General features: G+C 33.0%; 3 protein-coding genes across 3 annotated transcripts; 1 reads left to right on the forward strand and 2 right to left on the reverse strand.

Moving 5' to 3' along the window:
* Window positions 1–7,551: 7,551 nt before the first annotated feature.
* Window positions 7,552–9,492, reverse strand: LOC130467220 (NAC domain-containing protein 82-like). Its single transcript, XM_056835660.1, has 2 exons — window positions 9,430–9,492; window positions 7,552–8,193 (listed from the first exon to the last, which is right to left on the reverse strand). Exons 1-2 carry the CDS (start codon window positions 9,490–9,492, stop codon window positions 7,552–7,554), a joined length of 705 nt encoding a protein of 234 aa, XP_056691638.1.
* A 699-nt stretch (window positions 9,493–10,191) lies between these two features.
* LOC130467221 (NAC domain-containing protein 82-like) lies at window positions 10,192–10,695 on the reverse strand. Its single transcript, XM_056835661.1, has one exon. The coding sequence runs from the start codon at window positions 10,693–10,695 to the stop codon at window positions 10,192–10,194; it is 504 nt and encodes a 167-aa protein (XP_056691639.1).
* A 2,104-nt stretch (window positions 10,696–12,799) lies between these two features.
* Window positions 12,800–14,743, forward strand: LOC130467222 (NAC domain-containing protein 82-like). The gene is made up of 2 exons (XM_056835662.1): window positions 12,800–12,862; window positions 14,093–14,743. Exons 1-2 carry the CDS (start codon window positions 12,800–12,802, stop codon window positions 14,741–14,743), a joined length of 714 nt encoding a protein of 237 aa, XP_056691640.1.
* The last annotated feature ends 5,603 nt before the right edge of the window (window positions 14,744–20,346 follow it).

The following is a 20,346-nucleotide window of genomic DNA, read 5'->3' on the forward strand; positions in this document are numbered from 1 at the left end:
AGCCGAGTTTTGAGCTTGTTCGAGCCTTGATTCGATAAACTGATAAACCATATTCATGTACTATAATATTACTAATAATTTTCTTAATGTAATATTATTTTAGTATTTTACTTGGACAAGTTATGTAAAATATTATCCCTTATTTATCGTTTAATTGATAGTTTGGATAATGGTATTAAACGATATATAAAAATCTCATATATATGCATTATTATTCTTAAGTTAACGAGTTTGTGAGCTTTCGAGCCGAACACCATTGAGTTTGAGTTTGGTTCGTTTATTTATCGGATCATAAATATAAGCTCAAGCTTGGTTCATTTACAAACGAATCGAGATCGAGCCAAACTCTTATCGAACCGATTGCTCATTTCTCTCTCTGCAACAGTCTCTCGCTCTCCCACTAGAAAATAGAGCAGCAAGCAAGAACATCAACAACACCATTGCTTTCAAGGTTTTTGAACTCTCTTAATTCAACATCAAATATCATAAGTGTAAATTGACTTAACTATAGAATTGTGAGGTGATTTTTTTGTGGCATATCTCATAGCAAAAAGTAATACTTCAATGGGTATTTGACATGAATCAAAACGTCAAATAATTATTCAATGTTGAAGGAAAAAATGAGAAGTAAAATCTTTCAAATAACATTCTACAGATCTATATTACATACTTGCTTGAACTTAAACGGATCAGGCGGGTTGTTTTCGGGTTGAAAATTTCAACCTGACCCAACCCAGTTAATCAAGCGGGTTGGATTGGATTGACCCATTTAATTAAACGGGTTAAAAATCTTGACCCAACCCTTTATTATTGGGTTGGATTCAGGTTGGGTTGGTGGATTGGGTCAATTTTTGTCGGCTCTAATGCTACGGGCATTAATACCATTTATATTTAAATTGTCCATGAAAGTAGGAGTAGTTTATAAGTAGTTTCTGTTATTGGGGTTAGGTTGTACGTGTTTTTTTCTCTTCTGGTTTTTATCATTTTTTTTTTTTAAACAAAATCTATTTGAATCTTGGACATTAGACGGTTTGGAGTGGAATTTGCGGGATTGCATGCATGAGAGTGTTTGATTGGAATTTTAGATGCCTCACATAAGCCAATGACATTCTTATTATTACATAGGATAGGATTTTTTTTGCAATAATGACATGAAACATGTAATAGCTTAGTGGTAAAAGATTTATTGTTTAAACTCAAGGTCTGGGGTTGAAATCTTACGCAATCCATGTTTGACATGTTTTTTTGTGTATATGAAGATTACATGGAGCGAACGACCTATAAGCAAGCGCCACGTGTCACGTAACTTTCTTATAGACGCCTTTTAATACATAGTACTAGTCTTATATGCACGCGATGCTTGTGAATATAAGAAACAAATTTGTGTTGTTACATTTAAACATGAAAGAACATGTAAAAAATATAATATAAATGCGTGCGAATATAAAAAATAGATAAATTAGATAGAGCCGAATCATTTAAACAGATTGATTTAAATGATAAGAATTTATTTAAAGGGCTAGATTGATTAAAATGCTTCTTTGGGCTTTTTCTATTGTGTAGGTAATTGTCATAATGTATTCTCTATCCTATAAGTATGGAGGGTATTTTAGTAATCCAAGGGGGACATCAAAAGTGGATTCACTAAAATATCCTCAATTCTTCACTTATATAATAGAGATAGATTAATGCTGATAAAGATTCCTTTTTTATTTAAACAATACAAATTACGTTTATTGATAATATTTTCATTTTTATCCAAAATAGGACATTGAGAAAGTGTAGATCAATATCTCAACGGGAAAGTGTTAAAGATTTAGTACCGCCAATGAGTTTGATTGATTAAAATGATTTTTTCCACGATTTTTGACTGAATATTAAGGACATTTATGTTACAATATAAAAACAAATCTTCCAAACAGAAAGATAAAAATGGAACACATAAAACAAAATATGTAAAGAATAAAAAAGAACGGAGATAATATTTTTATTAAAATTTCTCAATCTAACGTCCACGTCATTTTTATTTTATTCCATAGCCAAGAGCCAAGACCATCATATTCTTTTATTCGATGACCAAAGCTTTCATCGAGTTTGGAAGTATTGTCTATAATGTTATTAATTGTTATTAATTATATTGATTGTTATTAATTGATCCCTCATAGTTTGAATGGGGTAGTGCATACTATACCTTGGGTTTATATGAAAAAGTCAAGCCACCATCGAGTTTGGTAGTATTATATCTATAATGCCTACAATGTGAACGCATACAAAAGTTTTCTTTGAGGCCCCAATTCTATACATGTTGACGTAAAATAAGTGTTTTAATGTGTTTAGGTAGACGAGAGAGAAAAAAAGGAAGAGAAAAAAGAAAAATAAGATTCCTAAGAAATCTAGTGAGAGAAAACCCCTAAACATTAGCTTTGGTTCTTCCGCCGCCCATCTCCTTCCTCTCTTGCCTCCATGGCAACTATTCATTTCCCCTATCAGAATCAATGGCCTCAACCATCGCAAATATGATGGTGCAGGGGTGTGCACAGTGCTCTTGGTGCACTGGTGTTCAAACAACATGCAATAAATATAAAACGCGGATATCTTGTTGAATTCGGAGAAGAAAAGAACAAACGTTGTTTTTTTGATAAAAAAAGAACAAACGTTGTTCTTTTGTTAAAAAAAAGAACAATGACTGCTCTGTCCCTTTTTTTTCGTTCTTTTGTTTTTCACTCCATTTTTCTGGTATATATACCTTCTTTTTTATAATTTTCGAATCAGAATTTGTGAAGAGGAGAGAGAAAAACTATGGAAAGGAGAGAGAAACTGTGAAGAGGAGAGAGAAAGTAATGGAAAATTCTCAAATATAGGTTGATTTTTCTACTTCAATATCAAATCTATTGATTCTTCTTCTTCAAATTTGAATTCCTCTGCTGATAATCCGATTTGTGAAGGTAATTTTTCAATTTTTTAAAACGAATTACTTATTTATGATGATTTTGATTTCCATGTTCATTATTTTCATCATTTCAATTTATTTTGATTTTTTTGATCATTTCGATTTCTGCATTTCTCAATAACCTTGATTAATGTATTTTGATTCTATATATTGATAATTTTGATGATTAATGTATCTTGATTATATATTTATGACGATTTTGATTTCTGTTCTTTTTTCGATTTTATATGTTCTTTTAGTCTATCTTTTGTTCTTTTATATATTGGTTCTCATATATGTATTAAGAGATTGTAATAATACAGAAAATAATTATTGAACATGTTGTTCTTTTTTGCTTTAGCTTGTTGTTCTTTGTTCTTTTTTGCTTTAACTTGTTGTTCTTTTGATATTACACACTTCAGATCAAATTGTTCTTTTACCATTTTTGTTTTTCTTTTATCTTTTTTGTTGTTCTTTTTTCACATGGTTAAAATAAGTGTTCTACATGATATGTTCTTTTCTGCAATTTTTAATGTTCTTTTTCTTTACTTTATTATGTTCTTTTATGCTCTATTGTTGTTCGTTTTTTTATTGGTAATGTTGTTTTACATGGTTAAAATAAGTGTTCTACATGATATGTTCTTTTCTGTATTTATAATGTTCTTTTTCTTTATTTATAATGTTCTTTTAGGTTCATCCTCTTTTTGTTCTTTTGAGGAATTGCTCTGTTTATTCAGCCTCTCTTCTTGTTCTTTCAGCTGTTTTTGAAGATTTAACATCATTTGTTGATGGTCAAGTAAAAGCTTCCTTTGCTCTTCAATACTGTACTTTTTGAAAAAAGAACAAACATAAAAGAACATTAAGATTTATATCTAATAAACATAAAAGAACAGAACAACAAAACCCAAAAAAAAAAAACAAGTGCACCGTTCTTATCATGAACATGGCTTGTATTTCTTCTCCTTCCCCCTCTTTTTTTTATTTTTTTTATTTTTCATTTTCTATATATATAATATTTCTCCTATTGGATTCATAACTTCTCATTTTAGAAACACATTCTTGAGAGAGAAAGAGGAGAGCTTTTAGTTTCTCCCAACAAAAGAGAGATTTTATGAGAGAGAAAGTTCAAAACAAATTTTCTCCTCCTTTTTTTTCTGAAATGTGATTTTAATTGAATTACGTTTACAAAAAACTAGTTTATTAAGCGAAATACTATTTCAATTTCGCTATTTTATGAATTTTTTTTATTCATTCAAAGAGGTTTATGCTGTTGATGAAGGTGCATCGGGTGATTAAGGTAAATTTTCTCGTTCTTAATTCTATGTTCTTTTTAAATTTTAATGTTCTTTTCTTATAACTTTCTATTTCTGTGGCATCAAAACAGTGTGTTCTTTTTTAGAATCAGCAATTGTTCTTTTTACATATTTATAGTGTTGTTTTCAGATATCTTTTGATAAATAAAATAACAGAATTAGAACATAAATTGGTTGAAAAAGAACATTTTCAGAACTTAAAAGAACAAGAAAAAATATAGATCTGGTTTTAAAGTTCATCAAAGGTTCGTCGTTTTATTTTTTAATTAGAACATAAATTGGTTGGAAAAGAACATTTCCAGAACTTAAAAGAACAAGAAAAATTATAAATCTGGTTTTAAAGTTCATCAAAGGTTCGTCGTTTTATTTTTTAATTAGAACATACTGTAAATTGGTTGGAAAAGAACATTTCCAGAACTTAAAAGAACAAGAAAAAATATAACTGCTTTTTATATTTGTACCTTTTGTCTGATTTGTCAATATTAGTGTTCTTTTTGTTAGTGTTTTTTTGTTAATGTTCTTTTTGTTAATGTTCTTTTGTTAATGTTCTTTTTTTTTGCGGTTTTTATTTTTGTTGCATTTTATTGTTATTTATGTGCGTTTTGGGACAGGTGCACCAAAAGCACCATGCACACCCCTGCACAATCTGAGCGTTGCTCAACCATTGCCATGGAATCAAACCAAAAACCTACGGTAATTATGTTCCTATTTTTTCCTTTTTGCCTACTTATCAAGTCCCAAAATATGGATTACTTTCTCGAGTTACCTTTTCGGCTACGATCTTCAATCGAACGGTGGAGGGTGATTTCTCATCACCTTTTTTGGTTTTCTGCAATACGATTAATGATGATTCTGGTTTAATTACGAATTATTTTCGTGATTTAAATCAAGGATTATCCATGCTGGCCAATGGGTTCCTGGGTTCGCTTTGGATGAAGAAATCTGGGGGTTTCCTTCACAAAAACGCCCCTTTTGCGTCGCATTTTTGCCCAGGAAAGTCTCTTATCTTCCCCCTTTTTCTTTTTCCCATGCTCAAATCATCATGTTCTTTTGTCGATCTTGTATTAATTCGTTGTGGATTGTTTTGTTACCCTATGAATTGTTGTGTTGGCTGTATTTTTACTGTGATTTATTTCGTGTGTGGTTGTGTACATTTGTTCGAAAAACCCTTGATATTCCGATCTGTATCTCGTTTCGATTTTTTTTGAACACCTCGGCCCCCAAGTAATTTTAATCTTCCCAGTTTGTGCCTGCACTTTGAAGATTTATATGCTCTCCTTTGTTTGTTGTCTTTGCTCGATGTTCATTTGTTGCTGGTTTGTTAGCCACTTTTGCCCCTGCTTAATTATGTTGCATAGCATTATTTCTGGATGCTGGTGGTGGTCCTGTTATAGTGTACCTAGTCAGGGTCTGGCTTTTTTATTACTCCTTGTCTTAATTCGGTCTGTAATATGCCTATGTTCGCAGTTCAGCTGCTGGATTATGTATGTCCCTTTCGTTTTCTCTATCAATGAAACTTTGTTTTTCTTTTACTTAAAGTACTCCCTCCGTCCCAAAATTATCTTCCTGCTTTCCTAAACGAGCGTCCCAAAATTATCTTCCTGTTTCTAATTATAGTACTAACTTTTCACTTTACCCTTGTTTGGGACCACTAAAATAAAAAAAAACAAGGAAAACTAATTTAATAACACAAAAATCAGAAAAAGAGGAGTAAGATGAGTCACTTACCCTTGACCCTCAATTGGCTTATTTAATCCACCTCACATCTTATTAAAGTCTAGTCAGTTCCAAAATTTTCAAGTGTAGTTTGAATTTGAAATTCAAATTAACCATAGTTTTAATTTCCTGTTAAAATTGGCGATGAAAACAACGAAACCACTGTATGAAAAATTTGTAATCTTTTCATTCCACTGTCATTTTCCATTGAAGTATCTTACCATTTTCGATCTTGACGAAGCGCAGGGAGGAGTTGATGTTTGCTGTTTAAACCAAATATTTTTGTACCAGTTTGTAATCCGATGATGTAGTTCACTGAAAGATCTTTTTATGGTGAAGATTTCATGGGTTTGTGCACTAAAAAAACCCAGACCTTGTTGTTTTGAAGATGAACTTTGAAAATCTTAGAATCTTGTTGAATAAGACTGTTGTTTTGAAGATGATCTTTGAAAATCTTACAATCTTGTTGAATAAGACAGAATTATATCGTATTTTAATTTTAAAAAAAAATTTAAAAAAAGGTGGGGCAAGGAAAGGGGGTGTGTTGCTGGTTATTCTAATTCGCTAGAAAATCTTGCGTCTAACAAGAATCGAACTCGTGACTATAGTGACTGCAATACTCTATGCTCAGCGTGTAACCATTGTGACGTGAGGCCGAAGCCATTGCTATTTGTTGAAAAGAAAAGTATATGAGCGTGTTGGCTGTGCGTTTATTTAGATAATAATAATTCTATATACAGTGAATATTAAATTAGTATTCAGTAAATAAATGTTAAATATTAGCATATTTAACCTTATCAGTAAATAAATGCTTGACCTAGGGTTCTAGTATGTAAATGTATATTAGCACATGTAATTCATTTTTGTAAAATATTTCTTAACACGATAAATGTATGCTAGGCTAATGTAATTCATTTTTTAAAATATTTCTAAACAAAATCTTTGATTCATAGCCTTGTAATTAGCAGACAACAATAAATATAAACAATTGAGCAAAACAGCGAGACAACAAGACCAACAATATTTAGGAGAAAACAGTAAGATAAATGTTGTAAAAAAATATTATTGGAAAAATCGGTTAAAAAACCTATTATTTTAAAACAAAATTGTAATTTCAGACGGTTTGGTGACCCGTTGTTCGGGTCTTTTACCCGCATGTTCGGTTACGTTATTTTTTAAAATAAAAAAGACCGACCCTAACCCTATTATTTGGTTCGGTTATCCGCCTTTTCGGATTCCATTTCGGTTTTCCGAATTTTTTGCACACCCTAATGCAAATTACAAAATACATATCATGTAATAAGAATTCACAAGAAGTTGTTCGTGAAGTAATGTCATTAGGGAAACCCAACGAACACACAACATAACTATACTACTTAATCAGAAATATTCATACGTCATTAACGCAACCATAGTGGAAATGTCAAGGCAAAAGCCCCCCTATTGCATAGTCATAACTACATCAACCACATATACATGAAGGCGATCATGATATAGCAAAAGACCCCTAATTTCAGTGGGTTAGATTCAGCATTGTAGTTAGTTTTGGTTGAATTACAAAATACATAGCAGCAGCAGCATCCATTTTTTTTATCATGGTAACAAGGAGTAGTCCCTAGCCAACATATCAAAGGCATCGTTCTCCTCTTGATTTCTTATTTCAGCCTCATCATCATCCGTATACCATTCCTCCTCCAAGAATGCCTCACCATAGTTATCTCCAGGTTGGCGTCCGATCCCGCTTTTTTTATATAACTTGATGATCACGTAAGATTCTTGATCCACATTTTGTCCCTGTAGCTTAGCATCGTCAAGCCTATACTCATGCATAACCCAATCTGTCCTATCCTTTTCCACCTTCCCCTGCACCATCATGTGAAAAATTAAGGTTGACTTTTTTCCGATCACTCTTGGAGTTGCGGATGATCTAACAGGGTTATCTTTGCCTGTTTTCTTCCATGAACCCCATAGTGTATCACGCCTGCTCTTTTTGCAACCCGTGTTGTATTTTAGCTCTTTCTTCGCGAAGAAATGCCAAATTCGATTTCCCGAGTCTGAACCGCATAGGTTGGGAAGTTCCCAAGGTGGGTATTTGTAATAGTCTACCTCGCATATTGTATGACCGCGGTCCGATTTTCCCAAAACTTTCCGTCTTAGGAAAAATAAAATCAACTCCTCCTCTGTTGGAGCGAATCTGTAACCTGGTTCGCCCTTCTTTTTTTGTTCAACACTTAGCTGCAAGTACTAGTGCACTGATAAGTATTCACACAACCCTAACAAAAAGTGAATGTAGAAGATGATTTGAACACTTGTTCTTTAACTTGTTAATTTACATGGAATTTTTTTTGGTTATATTAGGGCATACCGTACACAACAAAATCACCAGAATTGTATGTAGTTGTCGTGTACTCGTGTATATATTTGATTAGTTCCATATTGTTTTGTTTTTAATATTTAGTAGCCTTACTTGACATATGCATGTCATTGTTTAATCTAAATGAAAGTTAAGATCTAGTTTTGTAATACAACCACAGTGAAAGTCATTTATTGTTTGGTTTAAAGTTCACTTTGTCGTTAATTACCGTTGTTGAAACACTAATTCGAATCACAATAAGGGTACATATTGTAAACTAGGATCTCCAAAAAAAAAAACGCAAAAGTTCGAGTTGTTACACAATGTCGATTCTTTACGTATTTTTACGTTATTGTTGTCAATGAAATTGAAAATGAATGTTAAATATTATTATATTTGTGAATTTTTTTTAATATGTACAAGGTTTTCTCTTATCTTGCATTTAAATCAGCCCAATACAAGTAGTAAAATATGTGAAATTGTTGTAGTGTAGAATAGTTAATGTAGTTTAGATAGATCTCACGGGTATTTTCAATATAGCCAAAGAAAAAAATATCCGTTATGTATCTAATACCTGAATTGAACATGTAATTTAATAACTGTACAATCAATTTTTTCGAAAAATTAAGATTTTTTAATTTGGATTAAACTTCTGATTTTCGAACCATTCTTAATTTAGTTTAGTCATCCTTGTGTATTTTTATTTTTTATGATTCAACCACTATAAAATTCGGACTTGACCTGTAGACTAATGCTAGACAAAGTATTATTATTGGATTGTAATTTTATTTTTGTATAAATTTATCACAAATCTCTTTTGAAATCAGCTTAATGGCCATTTTTTTAAATATGAAATTGAATTCAATTAGTAAAAATTGATGGAACGAATTAGTAATAATAGATTATACACGAAATAGCTAAAGCAAAATGAATTATTACACGATTTTAAGGTCCTAAACTAGTGAAACCTACTCACAAAGAAAGTAATTTGAATCTACCATGTGGTTCAATTAGAATTAATAGCAAATTAAGAAAAATCTCTACTCTATTAACGGAAAAACCAAACAAACTTGGTTACCCAAACAAAACCAAAACGAAAAGATTTCATATTTTCATACCTTGGGGGTCCTTGGTTGTCCTTTAGCTTGCTCGCCATCCCCGAAAACCATAACTGGTTCCATTTTTTTTGAGAGAAGTTGTCGGGTTTGAGTTGTAGTTTGAGGGAACGAATGGAAGGAGTAGTTTGAGAGATGATGGGTTATAAGGGGAGTTTAAATGTGGAAGATTGTTTGGGTTTTATGGGGTGGAGTATTATTTGATAAGATTGCCCAAGAAGAATCTGAAAAGTTGCATGTCTCTGCAACTCTTTGGCCATTAGAGTAGAAGGCGGGTAGTCTAAATCCCAGTCTAAACGTGATTTGATTGTCATGTTCACTATTTTGTTCCAAAAATAGTCAATTTTAAAATTAATTAATTGAAACAATTTAATTAATAATGTGTAAAAAGGTAAAAGCATGCCTATATTAATTAATAACCGTGTGTACCATATTAATAACAAATAAAATTAAAAAAAAAAGGTAAATAACTTATGTGTTATATTTATAGGAAGGCGTGTAAGATTTTTGTCATGATTATGTCTCCTTTATATTATTTTTTTCTTTTAATTCTTTTACATTACTTTTACACTTTCAAACACAATGTCATTTAAATGTTCTATAATTTGTTAAGAAAAAACATGCGTAATAATACATTGAAGAGATTTAGATTGGGTACAATGTTCATGCTACGAATATTGAACATAAAATTTAAAGTGCAGTGATAATAAAAATCCGATTTTTCCATTCTTTAATTTAGTCATCCAACATAGAAAGAATTTCCCCCTATCCCTTATTGATGAACACTTCATCGTCTAAGAAATTTCCATTGAAATGTTGGTTGTCCGTGTTTGATGACGTAGACGTAATAGTTGTAGTACATTGAGCTGTATTTGTAGGATATTCGACGTTGTTACTAGTACTTGAGCTGCAATTCTCCGCAAGATCCTTTTCGTAAAATATAGCCCCGTAGTTGTGTCCATTTCGTGGTCCCAAACCCTCTTTCTGAAATAACTTGTAGACACAATACGAACCATTGCTATTTGTTACATCGTGCATATTATCTTCTAATAGCCTATACTCGTACATCACCCAATTAGTTCGCTCCCCCTTTGGTGGTTTTCCTTTGTGGAAAACCAATGATTTGATTGTATCTATAGGACGTGGAGGATGGGATGCTCTCTCTTTAACGGTCCTATCCTTCCCCGATGATTTCCAATAACCAAAAATATTAGATCTGTTAGTCTTATTACCCTTATCGTATTTTTCTGGTGGGCAAAAAAAAACCATACTAAGTCATTACTTTTTGAACAAGACATATATGGAAGATCCCATGGAGCAAATTTAAAAACGTTAACTTCACCAATCGTGTCCCTTCCCAAAAATTTTCCCAACACCTTCCCTTTTAAGTAATATAGTAGCAGCTTTTCATCAGTTGGTGCGAACCGAAAACCCGGTTGTGTGCCGAAGTTGTTTATGCTCACCACATTGTGTGTGTACATATGTTGTTCGGTTTCCTACGAAATTGCCATAGAGTTAGTTATGAATTGTTGAACAAACAATGTAATGCTTCCACATCCATGTATGTAATACATATTGTATAAAATCTGGAAAACAGAAACTAAATAGTAGGACAATAGATATGTAAGTTTAAGCTAAATTATGTGACAATATCTGTTTATGGGGCTCATGTTGCTCAAGTGAGGACACATTTTGACCATTTTCCATGGTGTTGACCTATTATGATGTAGTTGGATGTTATTTGTGGAAGGGGCTCACTTGAGCAACACGAGCCCCATAAACAGGTATTGTCACATAATTTAGCTTAAACTTACATATCTATTGTCCTACTATTTAGTTTCTGTTTTCCAGATTTTATACAATATGTATTACATACATGGATGTGGAAGCATTACATTATTTGTTCAACAATTCATAACTAACTCGTCGGCAATTTCGTAGGAAACCGAACAACATATGTACACACACAATGTGGTGAGCATAAACAACTTCGGCACACAACCGGGTTTTCGGTTCGCACCAACTGATGAAGAGCTGCTACTATATTACTTAAAAGGGAAGGTGTTGGGTAAATCTTTGGGAAGGGACACGATTGGTGAAGTTAACGTTTTTAAATTTGCACCATGGGATCTTCCATATATGTCTTGTTCAAAAAGTAATGACTTAGTATGGTTTTTTTTTTGTCCACCAGAAAAAAAATACGATAAGGGTAATAAGACTAACAGATCTAATATTTTTGGTTATTGGAAATCATCGGGGAAGGATAGGACCGTTAAAGAGAGAGCGTCACATCCTCTACGTCCTATAGGTACAATCAAATCATTGGTTTTCCACAAAGGAAAACCACCAAAGGGGGAGCGAACTAATTGGGTGATGTACGAGTATAGGCTATTAGAAGATAATATGCACGATGTAACAAATAGCAATGGTTCGTATTGTGTCTACAAGTTATTTCAGAAAGAGGGTTTGAGACCACGAAATGGACACAACTACGGGGCTATATTTTACGAAAAGGATCTTGCGGAGAATTGCAGCTCAAGTACTAGTAACAACGTCGAATATCCTACAAATACGGCTCAATGTACTACAACTATTACGTCTACGTCATCAAACACGGACAACCAACATTTCAATGGAAATTTCTTAGACGATGAAGTGTTCATCAATAAGGGATGGGGGGAAATTCTTTCTATGTTGAATGACTAAATTAAAGAATGGAAAAATCGGATTTTTATTATCACTGCACTTTAAATTTTATGTTCAATATTCGTAGCATGAACATTGTACCCAATCTAAATCTCTTCAATGTATTATTACGCATGTTTTTTCTTAACAAATTATAGAACATTTAAATGACATTGTGTTTGAAAGTGTAAAAGTAATGTAAAATAATTAAAAGAAAAAAAAAATATAAAGGAGACATAATCATGACAAAAATCTTACACGCCTTCCTATAAAAGTAACACATAAGTTATTTACCTTTTTTTTTAATTTTATTTGTTATTAATATGGTACACATGGTTATTAATTAATATAGGCATGCTTTTACCTTTTTACACATTATTAATTAAATTGTTTCAATTAATTAATTTCAAAATTGACTATTTTTGGAACAAAATAGTCAACATGACAATCAAATCACGTTTAGACTGGGATTTAGACTACCCGCCTTCTACTCTAATGGCCAAAGAGTTGCAGAGACATGCAACTTTTCAGATTCTTCTTGGGCAATCTTATCAAATAATACTCCACCCCATAAAACCCAAACAATCTTTCACATTTAAACTCCCCTTATAACCCATCATCTCTCAAACTACTCCTTCCATTCGTTCCCTCAAACTACAACTCAAACCCGACAACTTCTCTCAAAAAAATGGAACCAGTTATGGTTTTCGGGGATGGCGAGCAAGCTAAAGGACAACCAAGGACCCCCAAGGTATGAAAATATGAAATCTTTTCGTTTTGGTTTTGTTTGGGTAACCAAGTTTGTTTGGTTTTTCCGTTAATAGAGTAGAGATTTTTCTTAATTTGCTATTAATTCTAATTGAACCACATGGTAGATTCAAATTACTTTCTTTGTGAGTAGGTTTCACTAGTTTAGGACCTTAAAATCGTGTAATAATTCATTTTGCTTTAGCTATTTCGTGTATAATCTATTATTACTAATTCGTTCCATCAATTTTTACTAATTGAATTCAATTTCATATTTAAAAAAATGGCCATTAAGCTGATTTCAAAAGAGATTTGTGATAAATTTATACTAAAATAAAATTACAATCCAATAATAATACTTTGTCTAGCATTAGTTTACAGGTCAAGTCCGAATTTTATAGTGGTTGAATCATAAAAAATAAAAATACACAAGGATGACTAAACTAAATTAAGAATGGTTCGAAAATCAGAAGTTTAATCCAAATTAAAAAATCTTAATGTTTCGAAAAAAATTGATTGTACTGTTATTAAATTACATGTTCAATTCAGGTATTAGATACATAACGGATATTTTTTTCTTTGGCTATATTGAAAATACCCGTGAGATCTATCTAAACTACATTAACTATTTTACACTACAACAATTTCACATATTTTACTACTTGTATTGGGCCGATTTAAATGCAAGATAAGAGAAAACCTTGTACATATTAAAAAAAATTCACAAATATAGTAATATTTAACATTCATGTTTTCAATTTCATTGACTACAATAACGTAAAAATACGTAAAGAATCGACATTGTGTAACAACTCGAACTTTTGCGTTTTTTTTTTGGAGATCCTAGTTTACAATATGTACCCTTATTGTGATTCGAATTAGTGTTTCAACAACGGTAATTAACGACAAAGTGAACTTTAAAACCAAACAATAAATGACTTTCACTGTGGTTGTATTACAAAACTAGATCTTAACTTTCATTTAGATTAAACAATGACATGCATTTGTCAAGTAAGGCTACTAAATATTAAAAACAAAACAATATGGAACTAATCAAATATATACACGAGTACACGAAAACTACATACAAGTCTGGTGATTTTGTTGTGTACAGTATGCCCTAATATAACCAAAAAAAATTCCATGTAAATTAACAAGTTAAAGAACAAGTGTTCAAATCATCTTCTACATTCACTTTTTGTTAGGGTTGTGTGAATACTTATCATTGCACTAGTACTTGCAGCTAAGTGTTGAACAAAAAAAGAAGGGCGAACCAGGTTACAGATTCGCTCCAACAGAGGAGGAGTTGATTTTATTTTTCCTAAGACGGAAAGTTTTGGGAAAACCGGACCGCGGTCATACAATATGCGAGGTAGACTATTACAAATACCCACCATGGGAACTTCCCAACCTATGCGGTTCAGACTCGGGAAATCGAATTTGGCATTTCTTCGCGAAGAAAGAGCTAAAATACAACACGGGTTGCAAAAAGAGCAGGCGTGATACACTATGGGGTTCATGGAAGAAAACAGACAAAGATAACCCTGTTAGATCATCCGCAACTCCAAGAGTGATCGGAAAAAAGTCAACCTTAATTTTTCACATGATGGTGCAGGGGAAGGTGGAAAAGGATAGGACAGATTGGGTTATGCATGAGTATAGGCTTGACGATGCTAAGCTACAGGGACAAAATGTGGATCAAGAATCTTACGTGATCATCAAGTTATATAAAAAAAGCGGGATCGGACGCCAACCTGGAGATAACTATGGTGAGGCATTCTTGGAGGAGGAATGGTATACGGATGATGATGAGGCTGAAATAAGAAATCAAGAGGAGAACGATGCCTTTGATATGTTGGCTAGGGACTACTCCTTGTTACCATGATAAAAAAAATGGATGCTGCTGCTGCTATGTATTTTGTAATTCAACCAAAACTAACTACAATGCTGAATCTAACCCACTGAAATTAGGGGTCTTTTGCTATATCATGATCGCCTTCATGTATATGTGGTTGATGTAGTTATGACTATGCAATAGGGGGGCTTTTGCCTTGACATTTCCCCTATGGTTGCGTTAATGACGTATGAATATTTCTGATTAAGTAGTATAGTTATGTTGTGTGTTCGTTGGGTTTCCCTAATGACATTACTTCACGAACAACTTCTTGTGAATTCTTATTACATGATATGTATTTTGTAATTTGCATTAGGGTGTGCAAAAAATCCGGAAAACCGAAATGGAATCCGAAAAGGCGGATAACCGAACCAAATAATAGGGTTAGGGTCAGTCTTTTTTATTTTAAAAAATAACGTAACCGAACATGCGGGTAAAAGACCCGAACAACGGGTCACCAAACCGTCTGAAATTACAATTTTGTTTTAAAATAATAGGTTTTTTAACCGATTTTTCCAATAATATTTTTTTACAACATTTATCTTATTGTTTTCTCCTAAATATTGTTGGTTTTGTTGTCTCGCTGTTTTCCTCAATTGTTTATATTTATTGTTGTTTGCTAATTACAAGACTATGAATCAAAGATTTTGTTTAGAAATATTTTAAAAAATGAATTACATTAGCCTAGCATACATTTATCGTGTTAAGAAATATTTTACAAAAATGAATTACATGTGCTAATATACATTTACATACTAGAACCCTAGGTCAAGCATTTATTTACTGATAAGGTTAAATATGCTAATATTTAACATTTATTTACTGAATACTAATTTAATATTCACTGTATATAGAATTATTATTATCTAAATAAACGCACAGCCAACACGCTCATATACTTTTCTTTTCAACAAATAGCAATGGCTTCAGCCTCACGTCACAATGGTTACACGCTGAGCATAGAGTATTGCAGTCACTATAGTCACGAGTTCGATTCTTGTTAGACGCAAGATTTTCTAGCGAATTAGAATAACCAGCAACACACCCCCTTTCCTTGCCCCACCTTTTTTTAAATTTTTTTTTAAAATTAAAATACGATATAATTCTGTCTTATTCAACAAGATTGTAAGATTTTCAAAGATCATCTTCAAAACAACAGTCTTATTCAACAAGATTCTAAGATTTTCAAAGTTCATCTTCAAAACAACAAGGTCTGGGTTTTTTTAGTGCACAAACCCATGAAATCTTCACCATAAAAAGATCTTTCAGTGAACTACATCATCGGATTACAAACTGGTACAAAAATATTTGGTTTAAACAGCAAACATCAACTCCTCCCTGCGCTTCGTCAAGATCGAAAATGGTAAGATACTTCAATGGAAAATGACAGTGGAATGAAAAGATTACAAATTTTTCATACAGTGGTTTCGTTGTTTTCATCGCCAATTTTAACAGGAAATTAAAACTATGGTTAATTTGAATTTCAAATTCAAACTACACTTGAAAATTTTGGAGCTGACTAGACTTTAATAAGATGTGAGGTGGATTAAATAAGCCAATTGAGGGTCAAGGGTAAGTGACTCATCTTACCCCCAGTGACCCCATAATACCCCTATTTGTGTTGAATCTGTGTGCTTTAAATCTGAGCATTTTGATTGGTTGAGAATAAATATTATTGTATTCTTATTGGTTAAACTATTTTGATTAGGATCCATGTGCAAAATAGGAGGGGACCATTTTGCTTATTCCAACACAAGTACAATCCAATCATTAAACTTATCCACTCCAAATATTTTTCTTAAAAACCGTGAAATTGGTCAAACAAGAAGATAATTTTGGGACGGAGGGAGTATCAATCTTCTGCATGTGCCACTCTAAACCAGTTTCTCTTATGTCTATTGTTGGATAATCTATTGTGCTTGGCCCCCTTGCTATGGAATCAGCTCTTTTGTTCCCGCTGGATAATTCTAGTTCAATCTTCTGCATTATGGTCTGAATTACAGAAAATAAGTCCTTTACTTATTCGCAATATGTTGAATTTAGACTACGTGTTTGCCCCTAAATTGCCTAACTGGTCCGGTCCCTTGTCCCTTTGGTTGCTCGAGTCAGCTCTCCATTCTGAGCTCCTCATATCCTTTAGGGATCCTCCATTAGGGATGCTAAGGATTGGGTGGAAGTTAAGTCTTGTGAGACAACTTCGAAATAACCTTTATCCCGATGATGCAGCTCAATCTAAGAACACTTATGAGCCTGAGGGTCTCCTCCGTAAAACCCCCCATAGTATAATCTCTGTACCATTTGTCATCGTCTCTGTTTTTAAGTTGCCAAATGATCTTAGCCTGCATTTATGCTTTGTTTATCTTGTGCCTACACAGATTCAACCACGATGGCTTCACAAATGGAACACAAGCAAAGATCGAATTCATCTTTGGTGTGGCGTCAACAACTACAAATTTGTATTTTATTTACAGTATACGATTTATTTTAATTTTTGCTATTTTCTACAACACGCTCACACTCCTTATCCGAATCAGATCCTTATATCCGCCCTGGTTTTATTTTTTGAATGCATACTAGGGAGCTTGACTCCCTACTTGATATGTAGTAGTTTATTACTACTACTCGAACTGCCTAAGGAGCTCACTCCTTATCGGAACCGGATTGATATATCCGCCCCCCCAAACTCTCTTTTGAAATTAGTTTTTATTTCCAGTATTCGGGGATCTCCTCTTAGAGCTGTTGTCTCTTCTCTAATTACGTCTCAAAAGAACTGCTTTAGTCATAGTCCAAATAGAACTCCGGTGACTGCGGTTTTATTCCAATCCTAACAAAATTGGGTCTTTTACATTTTTATATGAAACGGAGTTTAAACTCCGCACGAATTGCTCAATGTAGCTTGTCACTTTTGATCTTAAAAGAATACTTACCAATATTGTGGGTATTATGAAAATACTTTCTTGGAATATTCAAGGAGGGAAGCGAGGTCAAGCCCTTGCGGAACTCATTCACATGAAAAACAACTTTCGACCGGATATTCTTTGTATTCAAGAAACAAGAACCAATAATTCAAACAGCAAAACACTTTTAAAAACGCTAAATTTCCACCAACACTTAATCATTGACCCCACCAATCATAGTGGCGGTCTATGGTTTTGTTGGAACAACGATAACATCTCAATCTTAAACCACTCAGTGTCTGAGAGGTGTGCCCACCTGTCTATCCTTTACAAACCAAATAACAAAACGTTTGTAGTAACAGGTGTTTACTGCCCCGCCCAGGAGAACGATAAAGATGATTTCTGGGAGTACCTCCGTACTTTCCATGACAATTTAACCCAACCGTGGTTAATAATTGGAGATTTTAATGAATTACTAACTCCTGACGATAAACTCGGTGGAAACCCTATAACGGCCACCCAATGCCAAAGGCTACCTGTTGAGTAATGAGGTTTTGATGATTGTAAACTAATGATGATTATCTATTTAACATGTGTGTCAAGATTCGCGCAGGATGAACAAGTTATGATTGAAACAAGAAACAAGTAACACGAGCAATAAGAAGTTATTGTTCACTAAAGTGAAGATGGCTACGTCATACATGTTGTTTATATGTAAATTAGCATTTACATTGGTAAACTTCATGTGGTAAGTACAGTGACAAAGGAAGAATGAAATGATACTTTATATGGTCCAGCAGGAACAACCAGAAAGAGATCAGAAACTGTTTATCAGAGTTCCCAGTTGTCTGACTGTTCCTGTTCCTAGTCACATGTACGACATGTACTTGTATGCGTTAATAGAGTTTAGGAGTGCATATAATACTTTCATATTTGCATCCTAATATATTTGTTATATTGTAGGTAAGAGTCCATATTGGGATAAGTTGTTTATTAGACGTAGAATTTTGCATTAGTCTAGGTCTCTCATATTATCCTATCATAAGTACATATAGTTGTATGTGCTTAGGACTCTTCATATAGTTATATATGCATTAGGAGTCTTCTAGGAATGCATATCATAGCTGGTGTCATTTATCATATATTATGATGTATTGTAGACGGTTTAGGAGTCTAAGAGTTTTAGTTTGCATAAGCATTTTAGGAAAGATTAAACGCTTAGAGTTTAAGCTTTCATAATTAGTATTATGCATAATATAGGACTGTTTAGATTCACTGTATTTTAGGTATTTGAGTCACATAATATTTGCCATACATATTAAAGTTCTTATTAGGGTAGGAATATTATTTATGTATTAATATATTATATTCCATATTATCTTATGTGTATTTTAGTCAAGCAAATATTATAATATATGATTTATGCATATCTATCATACTTGACTCAATATCTAACGTGGTTTATTATGCATGCAAAGAAATGATAAATGACGTGTGTAGGTAAGACTTTGAAGAAGACCCAAAGACTTACAGGAAGAACGAGGATTCAAGAGTTAGAGAATCCAAGAGAAGAGAAACTTGGACTCGAGGAGAATTAAGAGTACAAGTACAGAGAAAGAGAAGAGAAGAAAATCTAGTAGCATTAGTGTGCTTAATAGATTTGTCTTAGAAACTGAAAGTTCGGAGCTGGTGGAACAACGTACGTGGAACAGTGTCAATGACGAGGGTACTGGTCCTAGTCTGCACATAGTATATAGGATTGCATGAGTATAGTATTTAGATCACGTTACCTTAGAGTTTATGTCCTAATAGAAGTCTAAACATAATAATACTAAGTCATGTACTAAGGAGTTTTAGTATAGTTAGGATTATGTGTTTGATAGTAATTAGGACTGCATTAGTTAATGGTTAAATAATGTTTATCTTATTTAAGAGTCATGATAGGAAAGGAGTGTCGTTTAGATAGAGTTTTCATTAATATATCTACTGCATAAAGAGTTATTATTCGATCATATGTTTGTTAGAGTTTTAGGATAAAAGTCTATCATGATAGAGTTCTATTAGGTCTAGGATTCCTAAATAAAAGATAAACATAAAATATATCTTCTAGGGTTAATAGGTAACATGAATCACTATATATACTGCATTCATAAGTCTAGGAAAATTGTCTGACTTAGTGGTGTTACGTGCTTAAGTTAAATCTACATTATAACCCACGTCAGTACCGTCAGTTCATGTTCCACATACGTAGTTCCTGCTCCAGCAGAATTTCATATTCTATTTGTTATTCTATCTTTTATACTTGAGAGTTGGGAAGGGGTTTGAGTGAACCTTGTAATTGAGAGAATCAGCTTGAGTCGAGCTGAAGAGTTGAGAGAGAAGATTTCTAGAGAGATCATTGAGAAGGAACGGTTGAGGGACTGTTCATAAGGGAGTTGAGTTTAGGGAACTGTGATTTTCCTAATTAGTAAAAGGGTTTAAGTCCCTACGGGGCCGTGGTTTTTCCTCTCTATTAGGGTAGAGAGGTTTCCACGCTAAAATCTCTCTTGCAATCTCTTAATGTTTTTAATTCCGCGAAAAAGTAGATCCAACATCTACAAACACTAATTCACCCCCCCTCTTGTGTTGTTCATCTAAACTAACACTACCATTCCTACTAATGCACCTTAATGCTTATGATATCACTAGCACTCAACC

The sequence above is a fragment of the Spinacia oleracea genome, chromosome 2 (genome assembly GCF_020520425.1).
Source record: "Spinacia oleracea cultivar Varoflay chromosome 2, BTI_SOV_V1, whole genome shotgun sequence".
NCBI classification, from domain to species: Eukaryota; Viridiplantae; Streptophyta; class Magnoliopsida; order Caryophyllales; family Amaranthaceae; genus Spinacia; species Spinacia oleracea.

Coding starts and splice junctions, on each gene's coding strand:
- LOC130467220 (XM_056835660.1), bottom strand. CDS start 9,492: ATGGAACCAGTTATGGTTTTCGGGGATGGCGAGCAAGCTAAAGGACAA. Junction 8,194..9,429: donor GACAACCAAGGACCCCCAAG/GTATGAAAATAT, acceptor TAGTACTTGCAG/CTAAGTGTTGAACAAAAAAA.
- LOC130467221 (XM_056835661.1), bottom strand. CDS start 10,695: ATGGTTTTTTTTTGCCCACCAGAAAAATACGATAAGGGTAATAAGACT.
- LOC130467222 (XM_056835662.1), top strand. CDS start 12,800: ATGGAACCAGTTATGGTTTTCGGGGATGGCGAGCAAGCTAAAGGACAA. Junction 12,863..14,092: donor GACAACCAAGGACCCCCAAG/GTATGAAAATAT, acceptor TCATTGCACTAG/TACTTGCAGCTAAGTGTTGA.